Below are 19,408 nucleotides of genomic sequence, written 5' to 3' on the forward strand. Positions count from 1 at the left end.
AATGTTGCTTCAACATCGAGCCACATTTCATATGAGGATAAAAATTTCACTTCACTCATCAAGTACGATTCAAGAAGATCATGAGAATAATATTGTTTTATATTTAGCCCTGTTTTTACCCATTCTGTTATTCTTCTTTCCTTTCTGAAGTCCCTGGCTTTCTTTTGCCATCATTTTCTTTCCCCCCCCCCCCCCCCCCAAAAAAAAACCATCGCTGAGTCTTCTCTGACATTTTCTCAGCCCCTCCTGCCAGTGCCCTCTGTTGCCCTTGGGCCATCCTCTGTTGCCCTGGGGTGGCATCTCCCTTCTGTGGAATCCGTAGGCTTCTGAACATGTGGAAGCAGACCCTAGCAAGTATGTACAGACAGAACCTATTCCAGGGACACTGTGGCCTGTCACATGGAGCCTGCGAGCAGCAGTAAACTTACTCCAGTAGGCCTGCTAGGGACACCTGTTCTAAACACCTCCCCAGGTGCACACCGGGGCTTTCACATGCTCCGCTCTATATCTCACAGCTCAGGGCATCCCCGCAGTAAGGAGAATGAGGCTGAAAGAGCCAGAGATTGACTCCAAGCCCACAGCTACCAACAGAAGGCCTGAGACCAAGCCCAACTCCAGCTGAAGCCCAGGCATCCCTGTGACGGCAAGGCCAGCTGCTGGCTGTGCCCTCTCAAATGCACATGTTCAGATTATCCATATCGTACACTCAAAAATGGTCATCGTCATGACGCCTGTGACCCACATACACATGGGAGGCACGGTACCAGGTGCTTTACACGTCATCCCAGGTAACCCCATAGCCCTACACGGGAGACACCATGTTATCCCCTTTTGACAGATGGAAAGCCTAAGGGACAGAGATCTTTATGGACTGCCTGAGGCCAAATAGGCACTGAGTGACAGGCTCCAGACCCAAACCCAGGCAGCCTGCGCCCTAGTCTGAGCTCTGATGTCTTGTGAATGCCATACAGAGGAACATCAGCCCAGGTCTGTGCAGCTTTGGCATTTGTCCTCCTCCTGCCTGACTCACTTCCACTGGGCACAGTTTGTATGATTAGCTTATATAAGGAAGGCAAGGAGGGTGCCCTTCGCCCAGGTGGTCTTTGGCAGCTGTTTTTGGTCCCTGAACTGAGCCAAGATCTCCTTCTCTGAACCTCCCCGAGAGAATTAGGGAGCAGCCCCCTGGCCTCTCCCTGCACACGCCTGACTTTTTTCTGCTTCTCTCCTCCTTCCCTGCCTCCTCCCTCATCCCTTCTGTCCAGCAGGCCTCCTGTGCTGCTTCTTCCTTCTCCTCTGTCTCCTACTGTGTCCAGCAAACTAAAGTGGCCTTCACCCCCGAGGACGGCAGTGCCGCTCAGGGCCTCGGTGTGTCTGTCTCTAACTCCTTTCTCAGCCGGCACGGCAGCTTGCCCGTGCCCTCGGTGAGTCACTCCCTGCTCTTCTTTACTGGGGAACCGCGGATGGGTCATTCCTTTGACTCCTGCGCCCCAGACACGCACTTTGGTGCCCACACGGACCCTGCCTTTCTGCAGGCCCCCGCACATCTGTGGGAAGGCTGTGAACAGTTGGTTCTCTGGGGCCTTCAGGCCTCTGGGAAGTGTCTGGCTGGGGCAGGGTCGGCATGGGGAAACGAGAGTGGCCACATGTGGAGTGTCACCACTGTGGCATGTACTGGCAGAGGCATCTTGGCCTTTTTATTCCAATCTACTCCTGGACCTTGGATCAGCTCTCTAATCTAGGTTTTAAAAGGAACATAGCCAGGTGTGATGGCATGTCCCTTTAGACCTAGCTAATTGGGAAGAGTGCTTGAGTCCAGCAGTTTGAGTTCAGCCTGGGCAACATAGTAAGCCCCCACCTCACAAATAATAAATTTAAAATAAATAAAAAGTAATATTTCTCACATAGGAAGCCAGGCTGAGGGGAGCAGACTTCAGCAGTGCATGACAGTTTGACTTTGAGGACTGTGTCAGTTTGCTTTTGCTATGTAACAAACCACCGCAGAAATTAATGACTTGAAACAATAGCCACTTGTCACTGCTGAGGACACAGGGAGCAGGATGGTTGTGCTGACCTGCCCAAGTCATGGCTGATTTTGGCTGCACTCACTGACATCTCTGGGACAGTTGGGCAGACTGACTGTGACCCACGTGGCCAGTCGCCTCTGTCATCCTGGCCTGGGCTTGTTCACATGGCAGCTGGCAGGGTTCCAGGAAACAAGTGGCGGCTGCGAGACCCCTTGAGACTGAACTCAGAAGCGGCAAGAAATACCTTCCCTTGTGGTTGCTCCTTCAGATTTCAAGGCCAGCCCAGATGAGGGAACAGGGGTAGACATTTTCTCCTGATGAGAGTTGCGCCTGAGTTGCCTTGCCTGGGAACTGGGCCCAGGAAGGACTTGAGCTGCAGCGGTTCTGTACACAGCTTAACTATTCAAACATCAGGTGCTGACACTGCAGGAGGCACTGCTTTGCACTGGACTCTGCAACTGTCCAGGAACCTCCCTTGAACCTGTTCAGATGAAGCTCTCAGCAGCAGGGGAAAGAAGGCTGCAACAGTTGCATGTCCCAATGAAGGTCATTGTGGCCTTGGTTGAGATTCCCTCCTCCCCGGGCCCCAGTGTCTCTCCTTCAGGATTAGACTTTTACTTGCTTCATATTTTGTGACTGTGAGAAGGAGATAAGACAGTATGAAATGGCCAGGTACATAGTAAGCTTTGAAAGTATATTGCCCCTGTTCTTTCTTTTATTACCTTACTAATGAGAGTTCTGGATATGAATGCTTCATGCGAGAGTTGGGCAAACGACTTAACCTATTTGGTTTCTTTCCCCCTCTGTAAATGGTGAGCGTAGACTTGGGTGACTTTTAAAGACATATCCATGCTCAGTTCCCGGTTTGGTTTTATCTGGTTTCCAGCTGTGCCCAGTGTTGGCTGTGCAGTGCCCAGGGGCAAGGCGGTGCTGCCTGTCATAAACACCTTGGAGTGTATTCTTCCACCGGGTGCTGGGGCTTGTCTCTTTAGAGCCCTCAGCAACCCTGGCCATACTGGGAAGCCAGATACCCCCTCTCCTTGTGTGGCCACACAGACACCCTGGGTTTCCCCAGAGCACCTCTGGAAACCTCCTTTCACAAATCCTGCAAAACTTGGCTTTTAGACAATCCTAGCTCTTGAATGGTTGGTTTTTGGGTTTGTTTTCTTTTCCCCCTCTGAGTTTCTACAATATCCTCTTGGAGCAGTTAGAGGTTAGAGGACTATAAATGAACTGGACTGTTTTCTGCAGAATTAAAGAAAGCTTGGGGGCATTTTAATTAAGTCTGGGTGTGAATACATCATAGCTTTTATCCCTGGGACATACGAGGGTCTTAGGGCATCTTGTGTCTAAAGTTCTGTGTTCTTAGCACCGGCTCCACCAAAGAACCCAAGGGGAGGAGCCAATAAGGTGCTTTATTTCATTAAAAGGAAAGTGCCTTGGGAGCTGGCAGTAGCAACCAGATGTTTGGAACACTTGACAGCTGATACGCTGAAACCCCAAGAAGTGGTTTAGTGTCATGCCAACCTATTCTTCTTATAGTCTCTGGATAAGTTCTAAGATGAGCCCCAGAGATAGGGCTTTGGATTACCATCAGAGCAGTCCTTCATTCCCGAATTTCCCCATCCCAGTGTTCCTGGGCCCAGAATGGAATTCCAAAGGAGGGCCACTCAGAAATACAGCAGTTGTCAGATCGGAAGACACCTCACGTGGCTTTTGGGACAGTGGCCTGTTACTGCTACTAAAAGCTTCTAGCCTCTGATAACCTCTGGCCAAGGGAATTTGTAGAGCAACGAACCTGTATCACACAATTGAAAGGAAGTGGGTGCTGAGAAGTATTCTCGTTTACCCTTGGGTCCCAAGGTGAGTTTAATTCAACAAGCTCAAGACACCGACTTGTATGGATCAGGTTGCAAGAGTGAGGAAGATGGCCCAGTCCCCAAGAAGAACTTGCAGTTCAGCAGGAAGACTAAGACAGCGTGAAAGAGATTCACGTTGAGGCGGGTGTGAGCAGAGGCACGAGAGTTTGTCAGAAGAGACCTCGTGGGTAGTGGAGTGAGGACACTATCAGGCAACGCTTCATGGGGGGGCAGGTGCAGAGCTCTGCTGTTGCTTGAAGGACAGTTAAGATCTCAGGAAGCTAAAAGGCAGGGAGAGCCAGTCAAGATGTTCCCTGCAGAGGGACTTGCCTGAGGAGTGGGGACCAGGAGGCGTCCATTCCAGAGAGCCATCTCGAATGTGGCATTTAGGGAATGAGGTCATTTAGGGAATGAGGTCGTGAAGCAGTTGCCAGCCCTCCCTCTTTCCCCCAGGACCCCCTGTCAGGAAAAGCCAGTCCCCATGCCTGTAGGCTCCTCCCTCCTAAGCACAGCCTGCAAGTCTGTCTCCAGGCAGACCCTCCCCCTGTTCTTGGGCACACTGCCCCACCCTCCCATCCTCTCTGGCTTCAGTTCATCTACTTGGCTCCCTGTTCAAGGGAAGTGTTAGCTCCTGGTCCACAGAACCCCCTTTCTTTCCTGACTTGTGCCATAATCCTAGGAGACTTGAACACAGGCAGATATCCATACCCAGACACGTAGGGTATTCAGACCAGCTTGATGAAAAAAAAAAGCATTGGAGAAAATGAATGAGTGACTGAGGCAGGAAGGATGTGGAGAGGCGGGTGCAACCTTCGTTGGGCCTGGGAGGCCAGTGCTGTGGTCCTGATTCTGCCAGGCCTTGCAGGGCCTGCTGTGTAGGGACCCTATTCAGGATCTGAGTGCTGGCCTCACCATCCCTCCTGGAGACAACGAGGCTGCCCGAGCTTTCTGATGTGGTGCTGGGGCCTCTTCCTGTCCCCGGATGCTCCCTCAGTTGCATGCTGGGCTCTTGTGCGCCCTGGGCTGCCTGCCAGATTCTCATGGCGCCCCAGCCCTCCCACCCTCCATGCCAGATTCCCACAGCCCTGTCCTGTGCCTATCCTTTCTCTGGCTCGCATTTCCTCTGCTTCTGGATGCCAGTAGTACACATCTTAAAAGCTTTAGGGTTGCTCCTGTTTACTTTGCCCTAGACCAAGAGAGCATGGAGAATCTCAGTGACCATTAGGGTTGCCTGTGCCTGTTAGTGTTGGCATTAAAAACAGCCCCCTTCCTCCATTCACCAAACTATTTTCTTGTATATTCTTTCCTTGCTAACTGTAAGCTATGAGTACTAACTGTCACCAAGAGGTCTCTTTGGATGCTAGAAATCTGTTGAAATACTTCTTCGCCATCTTGGCTTCCAGAATGAGTCTGGATACGTAAAACTACTTGCAGACCCAAGTTGTCAGTAGAAGTTGTATTGAAGTGTCTATAATAACTATCGTTTGTTTTTGTTTTTGCTTGTTTGTTTGTTTTGAGTCAAAGCCTCACTCTGTTGTCCAGGGTAGAGTGCAGTGGCATGATCATGGCTACTGCAGCCTTGATCTGCTGGGTTCAGGTGATCCTTCCATCGCAGCCTTCCAAGTAGCTGGAACTACAGGGATGTGCTACCATGCCCAGCTAATTTTTTAATTTATTATAGAGATGAGGTCTTGCCTAGTTGCCCAGGCTGGTCTCGAATCCCTGAGCTCAGGCAGTCCTCTTTCCTTTACCACTCAAAGTGCTGGGATTACAGGTGTGAGAAACCGTGCCCAGTTATTGTCATTTGTTTTGTTTTTGTTTTTTTTTTAATCTTCAAAAAAAAATCTTCAGGCTAAGAAAGTCAAGTGTATATATATCATCTTAGGGACTTCCTTTTTTTTTTTTTTAAGTTGGAGTCTTACTCTGTCGCCCAGACTGGGGTGCAGTGGCACACTCACAGCCACCCCAACGTCATCAACCTTCTGGGCTCTGGCAATCCTTCCGCCTCAGCCTTCTAAGTAGCCAGAACTATAGTCCTGCACTATCATGCTTGACTAATTTTTTATTTATTGTAGAGATGCAGGCTCACGCAATCCACTCGCCTCGGCCTCCCAAAGTGCTGGGATTATAGGCTGAGCCACCGAGCCTGGGCCCCCTTCCCCCTTTTTTAAGGGTCTGCAGAGCAACTGACATACCATTCTGGGCAAAATCATCATTTTCTGCGATGTTGGACCCAGGTTTCTGTGCATCAGCACATATGATCTTAACAGAAGGCCTGAGCTTCCTGCAGGCGCCTGGTGCCCATGCCCCTCCCCGTGCAGCAACCAGGGCCCACCCACCTCCTCGAGTCATATGGCAGGCCTCCAGCCCCACCCGTGCATCTGCTTCTCTCTCACTTGCTCTTTTTCTCCCTCGCTTGCCCCAGTCTCCTGGCCACAAACCATCCTGGCAGATCGACCCAGCAGCCGTCACAGAGACCCTGGGCACAGTGACTGTGGGCACAAATGCCATAGACATGGTGACCAGCCTGTAGGCCAAACAGCAACGGGGAAGGTGTAGGAGGGAAAAGGGAGTGGCCCATGTGAGGGAGGCGGAAGACAATCACACGGGCTCTTGGTTGCGCATGCCCCGAGGTGTCTGTCTGCCTGTTGGAAAAAATTAGTTCCTGCTGTCTTCGCCTTTGTCCCTTGTTCCTCCCCAGTGTCATCTTCATCGGCTTCCTGTCCTGGTCAGGGCCGAGTCACACTTGCAGTGGGGGGAGTGTGGAGGGGACGTGTACATGGGCAGAACCCAGGACCAGGGGAGGTGTTTCTCAGAACACAGGCTGGTCTGACTGTCCTCAGAGCGGTTGCCTTGTGATGTCAGCGTGGAGCACTCCTCTTCAAGTGAAGGGCGAACTCTCTGTGTCCCTTATGTGGGGAAGCCATCTCACTGGCGCATGCTCCTCCTGGGCCTGGGGCCGCTCTTACATTACATGGTGCTTTAGATCTCAAATCATGGACTCCTTGACTCCCCCGTTCTTGGGGGTTTAGCAGCACAGCTCGGTCTCCAAGTCCCAGTCTTGCTTTCCGTTGGTCTCTAACGACTCCTGTGCAGGCTTCTCTCCTCGCCAGACTTTGAATCCCTGAGGTCAGGAATCAGGGCCCCTCTGCCCTGTCCCGTCCCTCCTCCCCCATCCCTGCTATTCTGTGAATGCTTCTGTCATCCCCGCCTTGTGTAACACCACGTACATGCATATGCACAGTCCCATGTCCTGCTGATACTCACAGGCCGCTAGCCTCCAGCAAGCCCACGTCTCTCCGACCTGCCCTATCATCCCTTCCCCCCACTCCACCCCCACCCCCGGTCTCTCCTGACAGCCACTGTGGCCTCCTTACTGGCCTTCCTGCTTTTGCATGCAGATGTCCTCCCACCCAACCCCAAAGTGTTGCCTTCTTCCTGCAGAACCAGGGCCAGCATTTCCCTAGCTCTTCAGAGGCCCTTGTAACTGCCTCTCCCTTCACCCTCCACCCCCTGGCCGTGGACCTGTCCCCTGTACACCCTCCGTGGCTCTCCTTGCACAGATTCCTCATTGCTCCCACGAATCCTTGTTTCCCCTCTCCCCCCTTCTCCTTCTCCATCATGACCTCTCTCTTCTCTTTACTCACTGTGTGAACCTGCTTACTCCACTCCAACCCACTGGCCTCCTCTTCCTCTTTTTTTTTTGAGTTGAAGTCTGACTCTGTTGCCCAGGCTGGAGTGCAGTGGCACACTCCTGGCCACCGCAGCCTCAACCTGCTGGGGTCCAGTGATTCTTCTGCCTCAGCCTTCCAAGTAGCCAAAACTACAGGCACATACTACCATGCCCGGCTAATTTTTGATTTATTGTAGAGACGAGATCTTGCCAAGTTGCCTGGTCTCGAACCTGTGGGCTCAGGCAATCTACTCGCCTCGGCCTCCCAGAGTCCTGGGATTACCAAGCCCAGCCATGGTCTCCCCTTCCTCATCTGTGCATGGGAGCATGAGATTGTGAGCAGGAGAGGAAGCAGGTATGTAAAGGATGTGTGGTACGCAGCCAGCGTTTCACAGAGAGGGGGCATTGCCACCAAGTTTGTTATCACACTGGGTGAGTTGCTGCCTTCCCTTTCCTTTGCACCACTCAGTGCTTCTCCTTAAGTTTGAGTCCTCTGAGGATAGGGACTGGGCTTTGACACATTTGCAGCCTTGGCATGTAGCTTAGCACCCAGCTAGCAAGTGGCAGTTGCTCTGCAGCACCAAATGGGCCAGGAGGATCCTGAGTCACCCAGAGGTAGTGATCAGTGACCAGGGAGGCCTCTCCCTCCACCCCCAACATTTCAAGAGCAGTCTAATGCTGACTTGTCACATGCCAGCCTCTCACTCTCGTGAAACAGACACATCGGTTGCAGGCTCTGGCTGAGGACCTGTTTTCGTCCACATTTTCCTTCTCTGCTGACCCAAGAGGCTGTGGTTACCACGTCTGGCTTGAGTTTCGTAGGTGGTTCCTGTCTGCAGAGCCTTTGAAACACAGCTTGGCCCCTGCAGTGTGTCAGGGCTGTGCTTCCCGCCCTTCGCAAAAGACCCTGCATGCTGCACTGACCCAGCAGTCTGCTCAAGTCCAGACTGGTGGAAGGAGCCAGTGCCCCTTTCAGGTCTTCACACCTCTCAAGGAGCCGCATTTGGAGCCACATTTGGAGAAAGCCCCAGCTCTGGAGGAAACGGGTACCACCTGAGCCCAGGAGTGAGCCTGTCTTACCCTGCTGTGGATAACACAGGGCGTGCCCATGCCAGGAGGCAGGACTGAACAGGGCCCTGACAGCAGGAACAGAGCTTAGAGTGCCTTGTCTTGGGGGCTTTTAGAAGCAACCACTCTGACTCAGCTGTTTGTACCCCTTCTAGACTTTCTGAATCTTGTCACTGTCGCACCTTGCTGCAGCTGTACTTCCAGCTCCATCCATGTCAGGTACCAAGAGAACCTGGGGTTCTCATGAAGGTCATGTGGTGACATGCACCCCCTAAGGACACAGTTCTGCACACAGTCACTGTTCCTTTGCTGCCATGTCAAGTTGCTGTCTCCTTCCTTATGACTTATGGTAATGGCTTACCACAGTTCTAGAGATGAAGGAGCCAGCAGAAAGACACTAAGTCGTCCTTCATTCTTAAACTAGAACCAAGATTGGAATCTAGATCCCCATCAAGAAACGTACAGTGGCGGGTTAACTTTGTTGAACTGCTTAATGCCAAATAAACGCTAAGGCCAGGCGAGATCGAAAGGAAGGTCCATAGGCTGGACGTCGAGCAGCGTGTATCTGTCCTTCGTGTTGTGACACATTACATGGCATAGCTACAGGCTCCAAATAAAGTTCTAAGAGTAAGTATACATTAGAGCCTGTGTCGTGCTGTTGAAATCCAAACTGAGTAAAAATAGTCCCATCAGATTTCCAGCACTGAATTTGAATCCTTTTTCAGTCTGCACTAAGTACTTCCATCAAGAATTGGTGCTATTCAGATCAATACTTGGCAGACCTAGAAAGCATCCTAATGTGTTTTGCAGTTTTTTGCAAGAGCATAATTAGACACAAAGCCATTGGCCAAAATGTAGGGTTTTCAAGAAAGGTCTTGGAATTCAGGTTGTAGAAATATGTCACATAAGAAGGAACTTAATAACTTTTGCACTCACCCATCTTACTGCCTAAAATCCTCCCAAGCAAAACATTTTGTTCTTCAACATCCTTAGTTCTTAGAATTTTCAAGTGATTTTTAAAGATAACTCAAAAAAAGAGAGGATATTTTTTGGTCTCGACACAATGCCAATGTTGCCTTTCTCTGATGAGATCAGTGCCATCTCCTCATTCACACTATGACCCACAGGCGTGCTTCCTTGCCAGGAACAAAGACACTGTGGCCTCTGTGGCAGATCTCAGGTTCAGGTGTTTGTGGCATTGGCCTTGGCTCTCATCTTTTGTCATCACGTGAAATGTAGGTATTGCTCTAAATTAACACAAGAGCATCCGAGAAGGGGTGCTGCCTCTAGGCCTAAGGAGGAGCCACCCAAAGGACGGCTTTTGTAAACCAGCAGTTAACTGGGACCAGTAAGGAGAGAAAAGACAAAGCCAGGTGTCTCCCTTCCAGTTGCCAAGTAGAGTAACGAGGAATGTTACCTAGTGTCTCAGGAGGGATTGTAGCATGTCTACATAAGAACCAAATGATACAAGCTCCCCAGGCAACTGTGTGGGTGTCAAGCTTGACTTCTTTCCAAAATGGATAAGTGAGGCCCACACTGTGACGCTCCTAGCCCTGGTTGAGGGACATGTGCTGAGGCCAGCACCAGTGTTGAGCTGTGGTTCCCAGTGATTCTCTGCTGGAGAGAGATGCCCAGACCACACCAGCAAAGCAACTTCTCTTGAGTGTGTTTTCTCACAAATGCAGGATAAAAATTTAAGTCCCTAAACCAGCTGTCCAATACCTTATCTATTTTGCTAAGTAGCATCCCAAGATTCTGAAATCATAAGCCTTGCTGGAGCCAAGATTTTGCAGTAATGACCAATTTCTGGCAACTTCCCTCCTCCCCAAGTACATCACCCTGACAGTGAGTCCATTGATTGACATGATCATGTTTCCCTGTCATTGGTAGAGCTGACAGTTCTCCAAGGCTTGGAGCTCAAGTCACCGTGAAGCAACCATTCCCATCAACTCCCCTCCACCTGTGAGTTCAGCTCTCAGCTCCTGATGTGCAGACTGCCTTCCCTGCACCTGGGATCCTGGTCCTCGGAGAGATTAAGTAGATAGGCTGTATATTGAGGACTCAGAATTGCTCGTGTAAAGATTTGCTTCCAAGCCAGGCATGGTGGCTCACGCCTGTAATCCCAGCACTTGGGGAGGCAGAAGCAAGAGGATTGCCTGAGCCCAGGGTTTTGAGACCAACCTGGGCAACTTGATGAGACCTCATGTCTACAATAAATCAAAATATTAACCTGGTGTAGTGGTGCATACCTGTAGTTCCAGCTACTTGGAAGACTGAGACAGAAGGATTGCCTGAAGTAGCCATGTTTGTGCCACTGCACTCTAGCCTGTATGACAGAGTGAGACTCTGACTCAAAAAAAAAAAAAAGAAAGTTGTACTTTGCATTAGACAGGGTAGGCAAGCTGCTATAGCAAATCCAGTAAAGCTGGCCAAGTGCAGTGGTCCTAATCCCTGCGCTCTGGGAGACTGAGGCAGGAGAATTGCCAGGAGTTCAAAACCAGCCTGGGCAACATAATGAGGCCTTATCTCTACAAAAAATTAGCTGGGTGTGGTAGTATCCACCTGTAGTCCTAGCTACTTGGGAGACTGAGATGAGAGAATGCCTGAGTCCAGGAGGTCGAGGCTGCAGTGAGCCAGGAGTGTGCCACTACATTCCTGCCTGGGTGACAGTGTGAGACTCTGACTCAAAAAAAAAAAAAGATCTCCTATTTTCAGGGCCTAACCAGCTTCAGGTAGCTTTGCCCTTTAATGAATTGATCACAAGCCAACACATAAGGTCGTCTAGACTCCAAAGACTCAGTGGTCCCGTCAGGTGTGTGTTTCCAGTCGAGCCATTACCGATTCCATCTTTTTCTTCCTGCCCTAAGATGCTCTGGTCCATGCCTGCTTTCTGCATCCCAGCTTATACGTTGAGCCTCCGCTCGCTGTTCACGGCATGCCCGGCACCACAAAACACTCTGCTGAGGAGGCTGCTGTATCCTGAGAGCTGTGGGTTGGCATGGGGAGGACCTGCCACATGCCCAGAGTATGCCTCAGTACTTCAGAGCACACGGCCCAAGTGTGACACAGGCCAGTCCTACACCCTCTTATTACGCGGTCAACCATCCCAGCCTGTCTTCATCGTTACAAGAAGGATCATAAGGGCACTTGGTGGAGACTCAGATGATCCATGCAAAACCCTTAACACCCCATCTGCCCTGCAGGAAGTTGTCTTCTTTCTCATTCTCATGACAGAGTCCTGGCATTTTGACTGATTGACCAGGGCTGACATGGGAGGCCAGACACCCCTCTCCTAACAGCCCACTTGCGCTGGCATCCCTGGGTCTTCTACAGAAGTTTGCAGGTCTCAGACAGGCAGCCCTTCATGTTCTGAAATGCTCAGCCCAAACAGTCTAATGCAGGCTATAAATAAAAGTTTCTGGTGCGCGGAGAGCAGCAGCTCGTCAGAAGCAGAGCCCCGCACCAGCCAGATCCTAAAATAAACCCCAGGCTGTGGCGAGGCGGCGTTTCTGTGGCATGGCCCAGCCTGCCTGTCTCCCTGCCCCTATTGGGGACGTATGCCCTTAAAGGGCTGACAGTATGGCTCTGGGGAATCATTAGAGGCCTGGACTTGGGGAAAGTGGCATGATCATGAGCTCTGATGCAGCTCCAACATCTGCAGAGCCCCAAGGGGCACAAAAATCTTGGTCCCTTGCATCTCCCCGCCCCCTGGAAGATACTTTTCACGCTTGGCTCTTGTCCCAGCATGACCGCATAGCTTGAATACCAGAGCCCAGCTCTGACCTGCAGAGGGAGGGAAGGGTGGGCGGGCCAGGCCCCTTTGTCCAAGAGATGCCGGCTCTCCTTCCTGTTTCCTCCGTGGCTGCCCCCTCCCCTTAGCAGTCCATACACCTGATGGCATCCCCAAGCCCCCTTCCCCAGTCTCTGGACCTGAACCCACAGCATGGGTGAAGCCTGTCTCTCACCCCTTTCACGCTCCAAGCTGGGATGCTGCTATGTATGAGTCAGGCAGTATCTCAGGCACATAATAGACTCAGCAAATATGGATCCGATGTGTGACTGTGTTGTTTAGAGTGTTCCTGGATTGGTGTTTTGGAGGGCAGAGAGCACGGCTGGCGTTGGCTGAGAGCCCGCCCCTCCGGCCCTGTGCTGAGGCCTTGTGTGCAGTACTCAACACCTCGAGCACCCACAGAAACTCTGTGCAGTAAGTGCTGTCACTTCCATCCCTGTGGGAAAGATGGCAAGCCGGAAGCTCTTGCCCTAGGTCACAAAGATAGAGGCGCTACAGGAGCCAAGCCCATGTCTAGTAACTCAAGAATGTACACTCAGCAGCTACCCAGAAGAGGCACTGTGGTATAGAGTCCGCCCCCTGAGTTTGTAAGATTGGAACCTGTTAAGACCAGGCGCTGTGGCTCATGGCTGTAATCCCAGCACTCTGGGAGGCTGAGACAGGATTGCTTGAGGCCAGGAGATCAAGACCAGCCTGGGCAACATAGCAAGAACCTGTCTCAACAAAAAATAAAAAATTAGCTGGATGTGGTGACACACACTTATAGTCCCAGCTATTTAGGAGGCTGAGGCATAACTTGAGCCCAGGAGTTCAAGACTGCAGTGAGCATGATCACAGCACTATCCTCCATCCTGGGTGACAGAGTGAGACCCTATCTCAAAAAAAAGAAATCCTGCTAAACACGCTGTATGATCAGTTAAGAATGCTTCTCAAACTTGGTACATTTTGGGATCACACAAAAGCCATTTGTGTCCGTATAAATCAGGTACCAGATGAGCTTTTGTGGGGGATCAGTGAAGAAGGTGGCAAGATTCCAGAAAGAGGTGGTGTGGAACGCAAATCTTTGCCTAGGTAGCAACAGGTAGGTGGATTTGAAGGCAAGGCTACAGTTGTCTGTTAGCTAATGTCGTGGCAGCACCAGGACATTGGCAGTGAGCATCAACACCTCTGAGATTTGTGCTCCTGCAGAAGACTAAAGCCACTGTCTGAAACAGTCACGTGGGGGTGCTCTCAAAGCAGCCTCCAGCCCCATGCGAACGCACACACTCCCCTCGCTGTCTTCCCTGTGGACCTGCCCAGCCTGCGAGAGCATCACTCCAGGCAAGCATCCTCGAAGGAGTGGAGAGCCCAGGAAGTCAAGCCATTCATTCCCCGCCAGCCAGCGTAGCTGAGTACTCCGGCCTGCCGCTCTGTCTTGGGTACCTACAGTTAGGGGGTTAAGAAAAGCCCAGGTTTTCTGAGCAGGGCATTTGGCCCCAGCCTCTAGAAAGGAGTACATGAATGGAATGTCACTTGTGGCAGGTACCTGAGTGTCCAGTGTTAGATGGCCATGTGTATGGCACTTTCAGGGATTCATTTCACCAAGGTCAAGGGTGGGCCTTGGGTTTGTGAGTTAGCTGGGGAAATAAACATGTGAGAAATCAGAGCCTGAGATAGGCGTGGTGGGTCTGATGTCAACCAGCAGCCACTGGAGCTCACAGGAGCAGGAGAGGTCAGTCTCATGAGGTTGGAGGAGGAGCCTTAAACTCTGGTCTTTGCAGCCAGGGAGGAGCTGCAGCCATCCACACAGCGGACCAAGGAGGGTGGTCTTGTCCCTTGGGTTGTAGCAGCTCTTTGTCCAGGTTAGAGGATAGCTTTGCAAAACTGCTTAAGGATGTGAGTAGCTTTGGCCTCCTGTTAGTTCGAAACTTCATTTTATTCTTCCTCTTTTTCTTTATTTCCATGGCTTCTGAAAATCCTGTACCATGGCAAATGCAGAGAACATTTGCATGAGCAACATGCACATTTGTGTTGTGTTTGGCTTTCCTCAAGTCCTGGCCTCTGTAGTGGGCAAGTGAGCCCTGCAAGAACTCTGGACATGGCCTCCCCAACGACGTTCTCCCAGCTCCCCAGGACAGTAGCAGTGTGGTGGTAGGCCTTTGCAGGGCACGATGACATGGTCAGGCTCTCAACTGATGGCCGCTAACCTGTGATCCTAGAACTCCTCTGTCCCTCCTCTAGCAGGAGAGCCCTGGCTTGGGGGTGCTCATTGGATGGAAGAAGCCATAGGCGTCTGCTGTCATTTCTGTGTGGGATCAGACTTTTCTCTCGGATCCAAATTTGGGCGAGTGTAGCTTTGTGGCTCCAAGGTAGGATCGGAGGTGTTGTAAGATCGCTTCATTTGTTAAAAAAAGAAGGAAAGAAATAAGATTGAGTAGTAAGGGAAACTAATGCATAGAAATTTTTAGCATTTGATAGCACAATTTTTCTTTTTTGAGTTGGAGTCTCACTCTGTTGCCCAGGCTGGATGCAGTAACATGCTCCCAAAGTGCTAGGATTACAGGCTTGAGTCACCACACCGGGCCCAATAGCACAATTTTTCTAACCATTTTTTAAAAATCTTTTTGAGTCAGGGTCTCACTCTGTTGCTCAGGCTGGAGTGCAGTGGCATGATCACCACTTACCAAGACCTTGACCTCCTAGGTTCAGGCGATCCTCCCATCTTAGCCTCTTGAGTATCTGGGATTATAGGCACATGCCACCATGCCCAGCTATTTTTTTTTTTTAATGGTAGATTTGAGATCTCGCTGTATTGCCCAGGCTGGTCTCAAACTCCTGAACTCAAGCAATCCTCCCACCTCAGCCTCACAAAGTGCTGGGATTCCAGGCATGAGCTACCACACCCAGCCTTTTCTAAACCATTCTTAAGACTTGTGTCCTTCCCTTCCTAAGGGATTTGAGGTGGATTCCAATGTTAAAAGGTTGTGGTGTATGACTCTGAAGGGATACCGAATGAGTAAATGCAACACTGATGTCGAAGGTAGCCATGAGGCTCCTCGAATGACAGGAGGGCAGTAACTGGGCTCTGCCGGTGTGATTTTCTGTTCCAGTGGAGCATGTGGCCACTCGAGCAGTGCATGGGATTTGCTCCCCTTTGGGGCATGGGGAGCTGTGCTCCGCGTCCTGCTCTTTAGACAACTCTGAGGACAGTGCTGGTCAGTCTCCAGTCTCGAGGCCCTTCTCAAGGGAGGCCACGCTGGGTGTGGGGGAGTGCGGCGGCCAGAGGATGGGGGGCTGGCTTGACATGATCAGTGGTCCCTGCTAGAGTTGCTGTGAACAGCCTGTCTCAGCTGCTTTGAATCTAATGGCTTTTTCTCTTGTCTGTTTTTTCCCTCCCACATCCTCGTTTTGTTGTGTCTTCTACCTTGCTTTTGTAGTACAAGTCTGTGTTTAGGTCCTACTCCCAGGACTTCGTGCCTCACCACCAAGCTTCCGTTCCACCTTTCCTTCCGCCTACCTCCTCTTCCTCTCCACATTTCCCACCTGTCTACCAGTCTCAGAGCTCCGACTTAGCGGAGCCCACCGTGGCCAGCCCACCTCCCAGCACCGTGGACGGGCCTCTCTCATCTTCTCAGGAGAGCAGCTTTCATGGGAATACTGTCTGCCTTCCTTCTGAAACCTCTTTCACTGACTCGGTGAGAACTCAGCATGCACACATCTGCACATGGGGTGGCACACTCTTTAGAAAGCAGTGTCACTGTTCCTGAAAGACACTATCCTCCCTTCACTAGCAGGAAGGCTGCCTCAGCATGTGCCCATTGGAAGCATGGTGAGACCAACAGCTACAGAAGGTCACGTGGCACCATGGCAGCCCCGCATCTGCAGAACAAAATTGAATCTTTTATGCAGTTTTCTCAGACTAGGAATCTGATTTTCTACAAATGGATTAGTGACCATTGGGAGACAGGAAATTATCATAAGCATAAGGTAGAAAACACTTGGCCGGATATGCTGTCTCACACCTGTAATTCCAGCACTTTGGGAGGCTGAAGCGAGAGGATCGCTTGAGCCCGGGAGTTCAAGAACAGCCTAGGCAAGCAACACAGTGAGACCTCATCTCTACAAAAAAAAACCAAATTAGCCAGGCCTAGTGACAAGGGTCTGTAGTCCCAGCTACTTGGGAGGCTGAGATGGAAGGAATGGCAGAACCCAGGAGGTGGAGGCTACAGTAAGCCATGATGGTGCCACTGCCCTCCAGCCTGGACAACAGAGTGAGACTCTGACTCAAAAAGAAAAGAAAGAAAACACTCCTTGCTTTCTGTTTGGTTTTGTCTTTAGAGAAAGGCACAGATACCTTTGGTTTTGTCTTTAGAGAAAGGCACAGATACCTTTGTGAAGTGACAGAGCTCCAAGCAGTTGTGTGTCCCGTCACATGTGGAGCCAGGGGTGGGGGCCTGGGTTTCTGCCCCATCGGATGCTTCTAGTGTTTCCTCCAAACCCTGGAAGTGCTGCCTCACAGGTTGCTCTGCAGCACAGAAAGTTGTCTCCATAGTGTCCTACCATGCCTGGCTTACCCCTGCAGTCCCCACTATGGTGGGGCCATCTTTCCAGGACATTTTGAGCGGTCCTGGACCCCTTTGGAGAAGACCCGGCAGGAAGCACTACCGTAGAGGCAGGGGATGGCCAAGGGGGCTCTGTCCTCTGACCCTGGGGAACACAGAGCACAGGCTGGCACTGTCTTAAGAAAGTAGTTTCCTGGTCAGAGCCACCCCAGCTGACTGCCCCCCCTAAGCTGGGAGGGCTGGCCAAAGGGCCTGGCCCACGTGTCTTTCCTCTCATCCTGTCTCCCCCAGAGTGGAACCACCAGCGAGGAGGCTGGGGAGGGTGAATACGTCAATCTGTACTCCTCCAGCCAGAGCGGCACGGAGCCGGCTCCCCCTCGAGGAGTAAGTAACCTCGGGTGGCCTCTGCACTCCTGCTCCTGCATGTGGCCTGGCCTGGCAGGGGTTGGCCTGGCCTCCCGAGGCTGCTTGCCCCACACCTGCTTCTGTCTGGCCAGGCCCCTCCTGGTCACCAGCAGCCCCAGTCCCCGCGGGCTTGCATAGCGAGCTCTGCTCCATGGGAGAGGCTGTGGCTTTCAGGCAGAGGTCTTCCCTCTGCTCCTGCTTCAGTGTGTATGGCACTCCTCAGTCTGGCCAAACGGGTCTTCTAGAGTCTCCGGGAGCAGCGTGGCATGCGGGCCCTGGCTGCATATCCAGTTGCTGTCTTTGGGACTTCTATCTCTTCTAGCATTGAGCTCCATCTTCCATCCCTCACCCGGAGGGAGGGACTCTACCAGCCTGGCCTTTCAGGCCCCTGTCTCTTTCCCCTAGCATGCTCCACCATTCCTTGCCCCCAAGGAAGCAGAGTGAGCCTGGCAGGTAGCCCCTGCCGTGGCTGTGCACACCTCCTTCCTGAGTGAGTGGAATTTCCCGACATGGTCACCCTGGCCACATTGTTGTCCAGCTCCTGACAGTCGAGGTACAGCAGTTCAGTTGAGCAATCAGCTTTCCAAGTTTTGCTTCGGCAAAAACAAGCAAATTCAAAAGCTTTAAAAATACCTCTCCCAGAAGCCTGAACAGGACAAGTTCCTCAGGGAAGGCCGCGAGGACCCAAAAGGCTCCCAAGATCAACTCTGAGGGGAGGGCCCCACCCATTAGGATCTTGGTCGCTCCTGTCAAGGTGGTCTTCCAGCAGGATCCTGATGTTCATACAAGGCAGGCCCTGCTCCTGGCATTAGCAAGTCATGGAACACTGAGGGGTCACCACTACAGTAGGGTTTGACCCTGCCCCTCCCCAGCTGTCCCCTCTGCTGACCTGTGCCTCTGGCGCAGCCAGCTCAGCTTCCATGTGATGGAGTCTGCCTTCCAGGGAAAGGTGGGGCTGTCTTTCCATGGCTTTCTTCCTCTATCCACGATGCTTTCAGGGCTGGTTTCTCTTTGCCTTGAAGCACTCTCCATGGTGATGTCCATGTATTTGTGCCACCCCAGTTCTCTGTCGTGGTCTTAGCTGCAGGCAAGAATGTCAGGGCCATGTCCCTGAGTAGGATGGACCCAGGGGCCCAGGAGAAAGCAAGTCTCTGGGGGCGCCGAGGGGGTTGACACCGTGGCCTGAGCAGCTGGGCCTTCGGGGACTCCACCTGGTTGAACGCTGAACCCTGAAGGCTCCCTTTCACTTTCGTCAGCAGAGTTATACACATGACAGCAGGGTCCAGCAGTTAAGGACACAGGCTTTAGAGGCGCACAGTGCTGGCTTCAGATCCAGGCTCTGCCACTCACAAGCTGGGTAGTCTTGGGCAGGGCCCTGAACATCTAGCCTGATTCTGTATGTGGAGTGAGTCTGGTGGCATCAGCTCATTGTCAAGGTCAAATGAGGGAAGCAGAGCCCTTAGCCAGCGCCTAGCTAAGCTCTGGTAGAATGACTAGGAACAGCCCTCTTTCTTGGTGGAGATGGTCGAGGTGGCTTCGCCTAGATTTGTTTCGGCAGCTGACAGATGTCAGGACTAGAGGCCCTTTCCCACTCTCCAAAGGCAAGACGCCGGTCTCAAGAGGGCTTGGGTTTCCTGCAGTTAGCGGCATTCGTCCTTCACATGTCTGCATCTTGGATTGCTCCCTAGGAACGTGCGCTCCAAAGCCCCTTGCAGACAAGATGACTGGGAAGACTGAGCAGTCCCAGGGCAGGCCACTTCTCCAAACCCCCACACTCGCTTCTCTTTTCAGGAATTACCGACTGGGAAAGATGGACGTGCCAGAGATCCCTCGGCAGCCAGCAGTGCCCCTGGGAAGGACAACAGGGATGGCGGCGAGAGGTAGGAAGTGAACCAAGAGAGTCCCCCGGTAATGACATGTCCACTCAGTGCAGTCTGCTGTGGTGGCCCCAGCCAGGCCACAAACTCACTGGGCCTCCAGTGCTGCACGTTTGTTCTTCCTTTCTCTCTCTCTCTCTCTCTCTCTCTCTCTCTCTCTCTCTCTCTCTC

The 19,408-nt window shown here is 51.9% G+C and overlaps 1 protein-coding gene across 1 annotated transcript in view; it reads left to right on the forward strand.

The window, feature by feature from the left end:
• Positions 1 to 19,408, forward strand: part of LOC103256191 (rap guanine nucleotide exchange factor 1-like) — a gene marked incomplete at its 5' end in the record, with an annotated part of 66,289 nt that overhangs the window by 36,543 nt on the left and 10,338 nt on the right. Inside the window, 4 exons of the mRNA XM_021710452.1 lie at positions 1,263 to 1,421; positions 15,831 to 16,088; positions 17,247 to 17,339; positions 19,152 to 19,240. Coding sequence (XP_021566127.1) covers positions 1,263 to 1,421; positions 15,831 to 16,088; positions 17,247 to 17,339; positions 19,152 to 19,240 — 599 coding nt within the window. The remainder of the gene's footprint in view (positions 1 to 1,262; positions 1,422 to 15,830; positions 16,089 to 17,246; positions 17,340 to 19,151; positions 19,241 to 19,408) is intronic.

This window comes from Carlito syrichta, unplaced genomic scaffold, assembly GCF_000164805.1.
Source record: "Carlito syrichta isolate Samal-C Ts95f unplaced genomic scaffold, Tarsius_syrichta-2.0.1 Scaffold289028, whole genome shotgun sequence".
Classification (NCBI taxonomy): domain Eukaryota; kingdom Metazoa; phylum Chordata; class Mammalia; order Primates; family Tarsiidae; genus Carlito; species Carlito syrichta.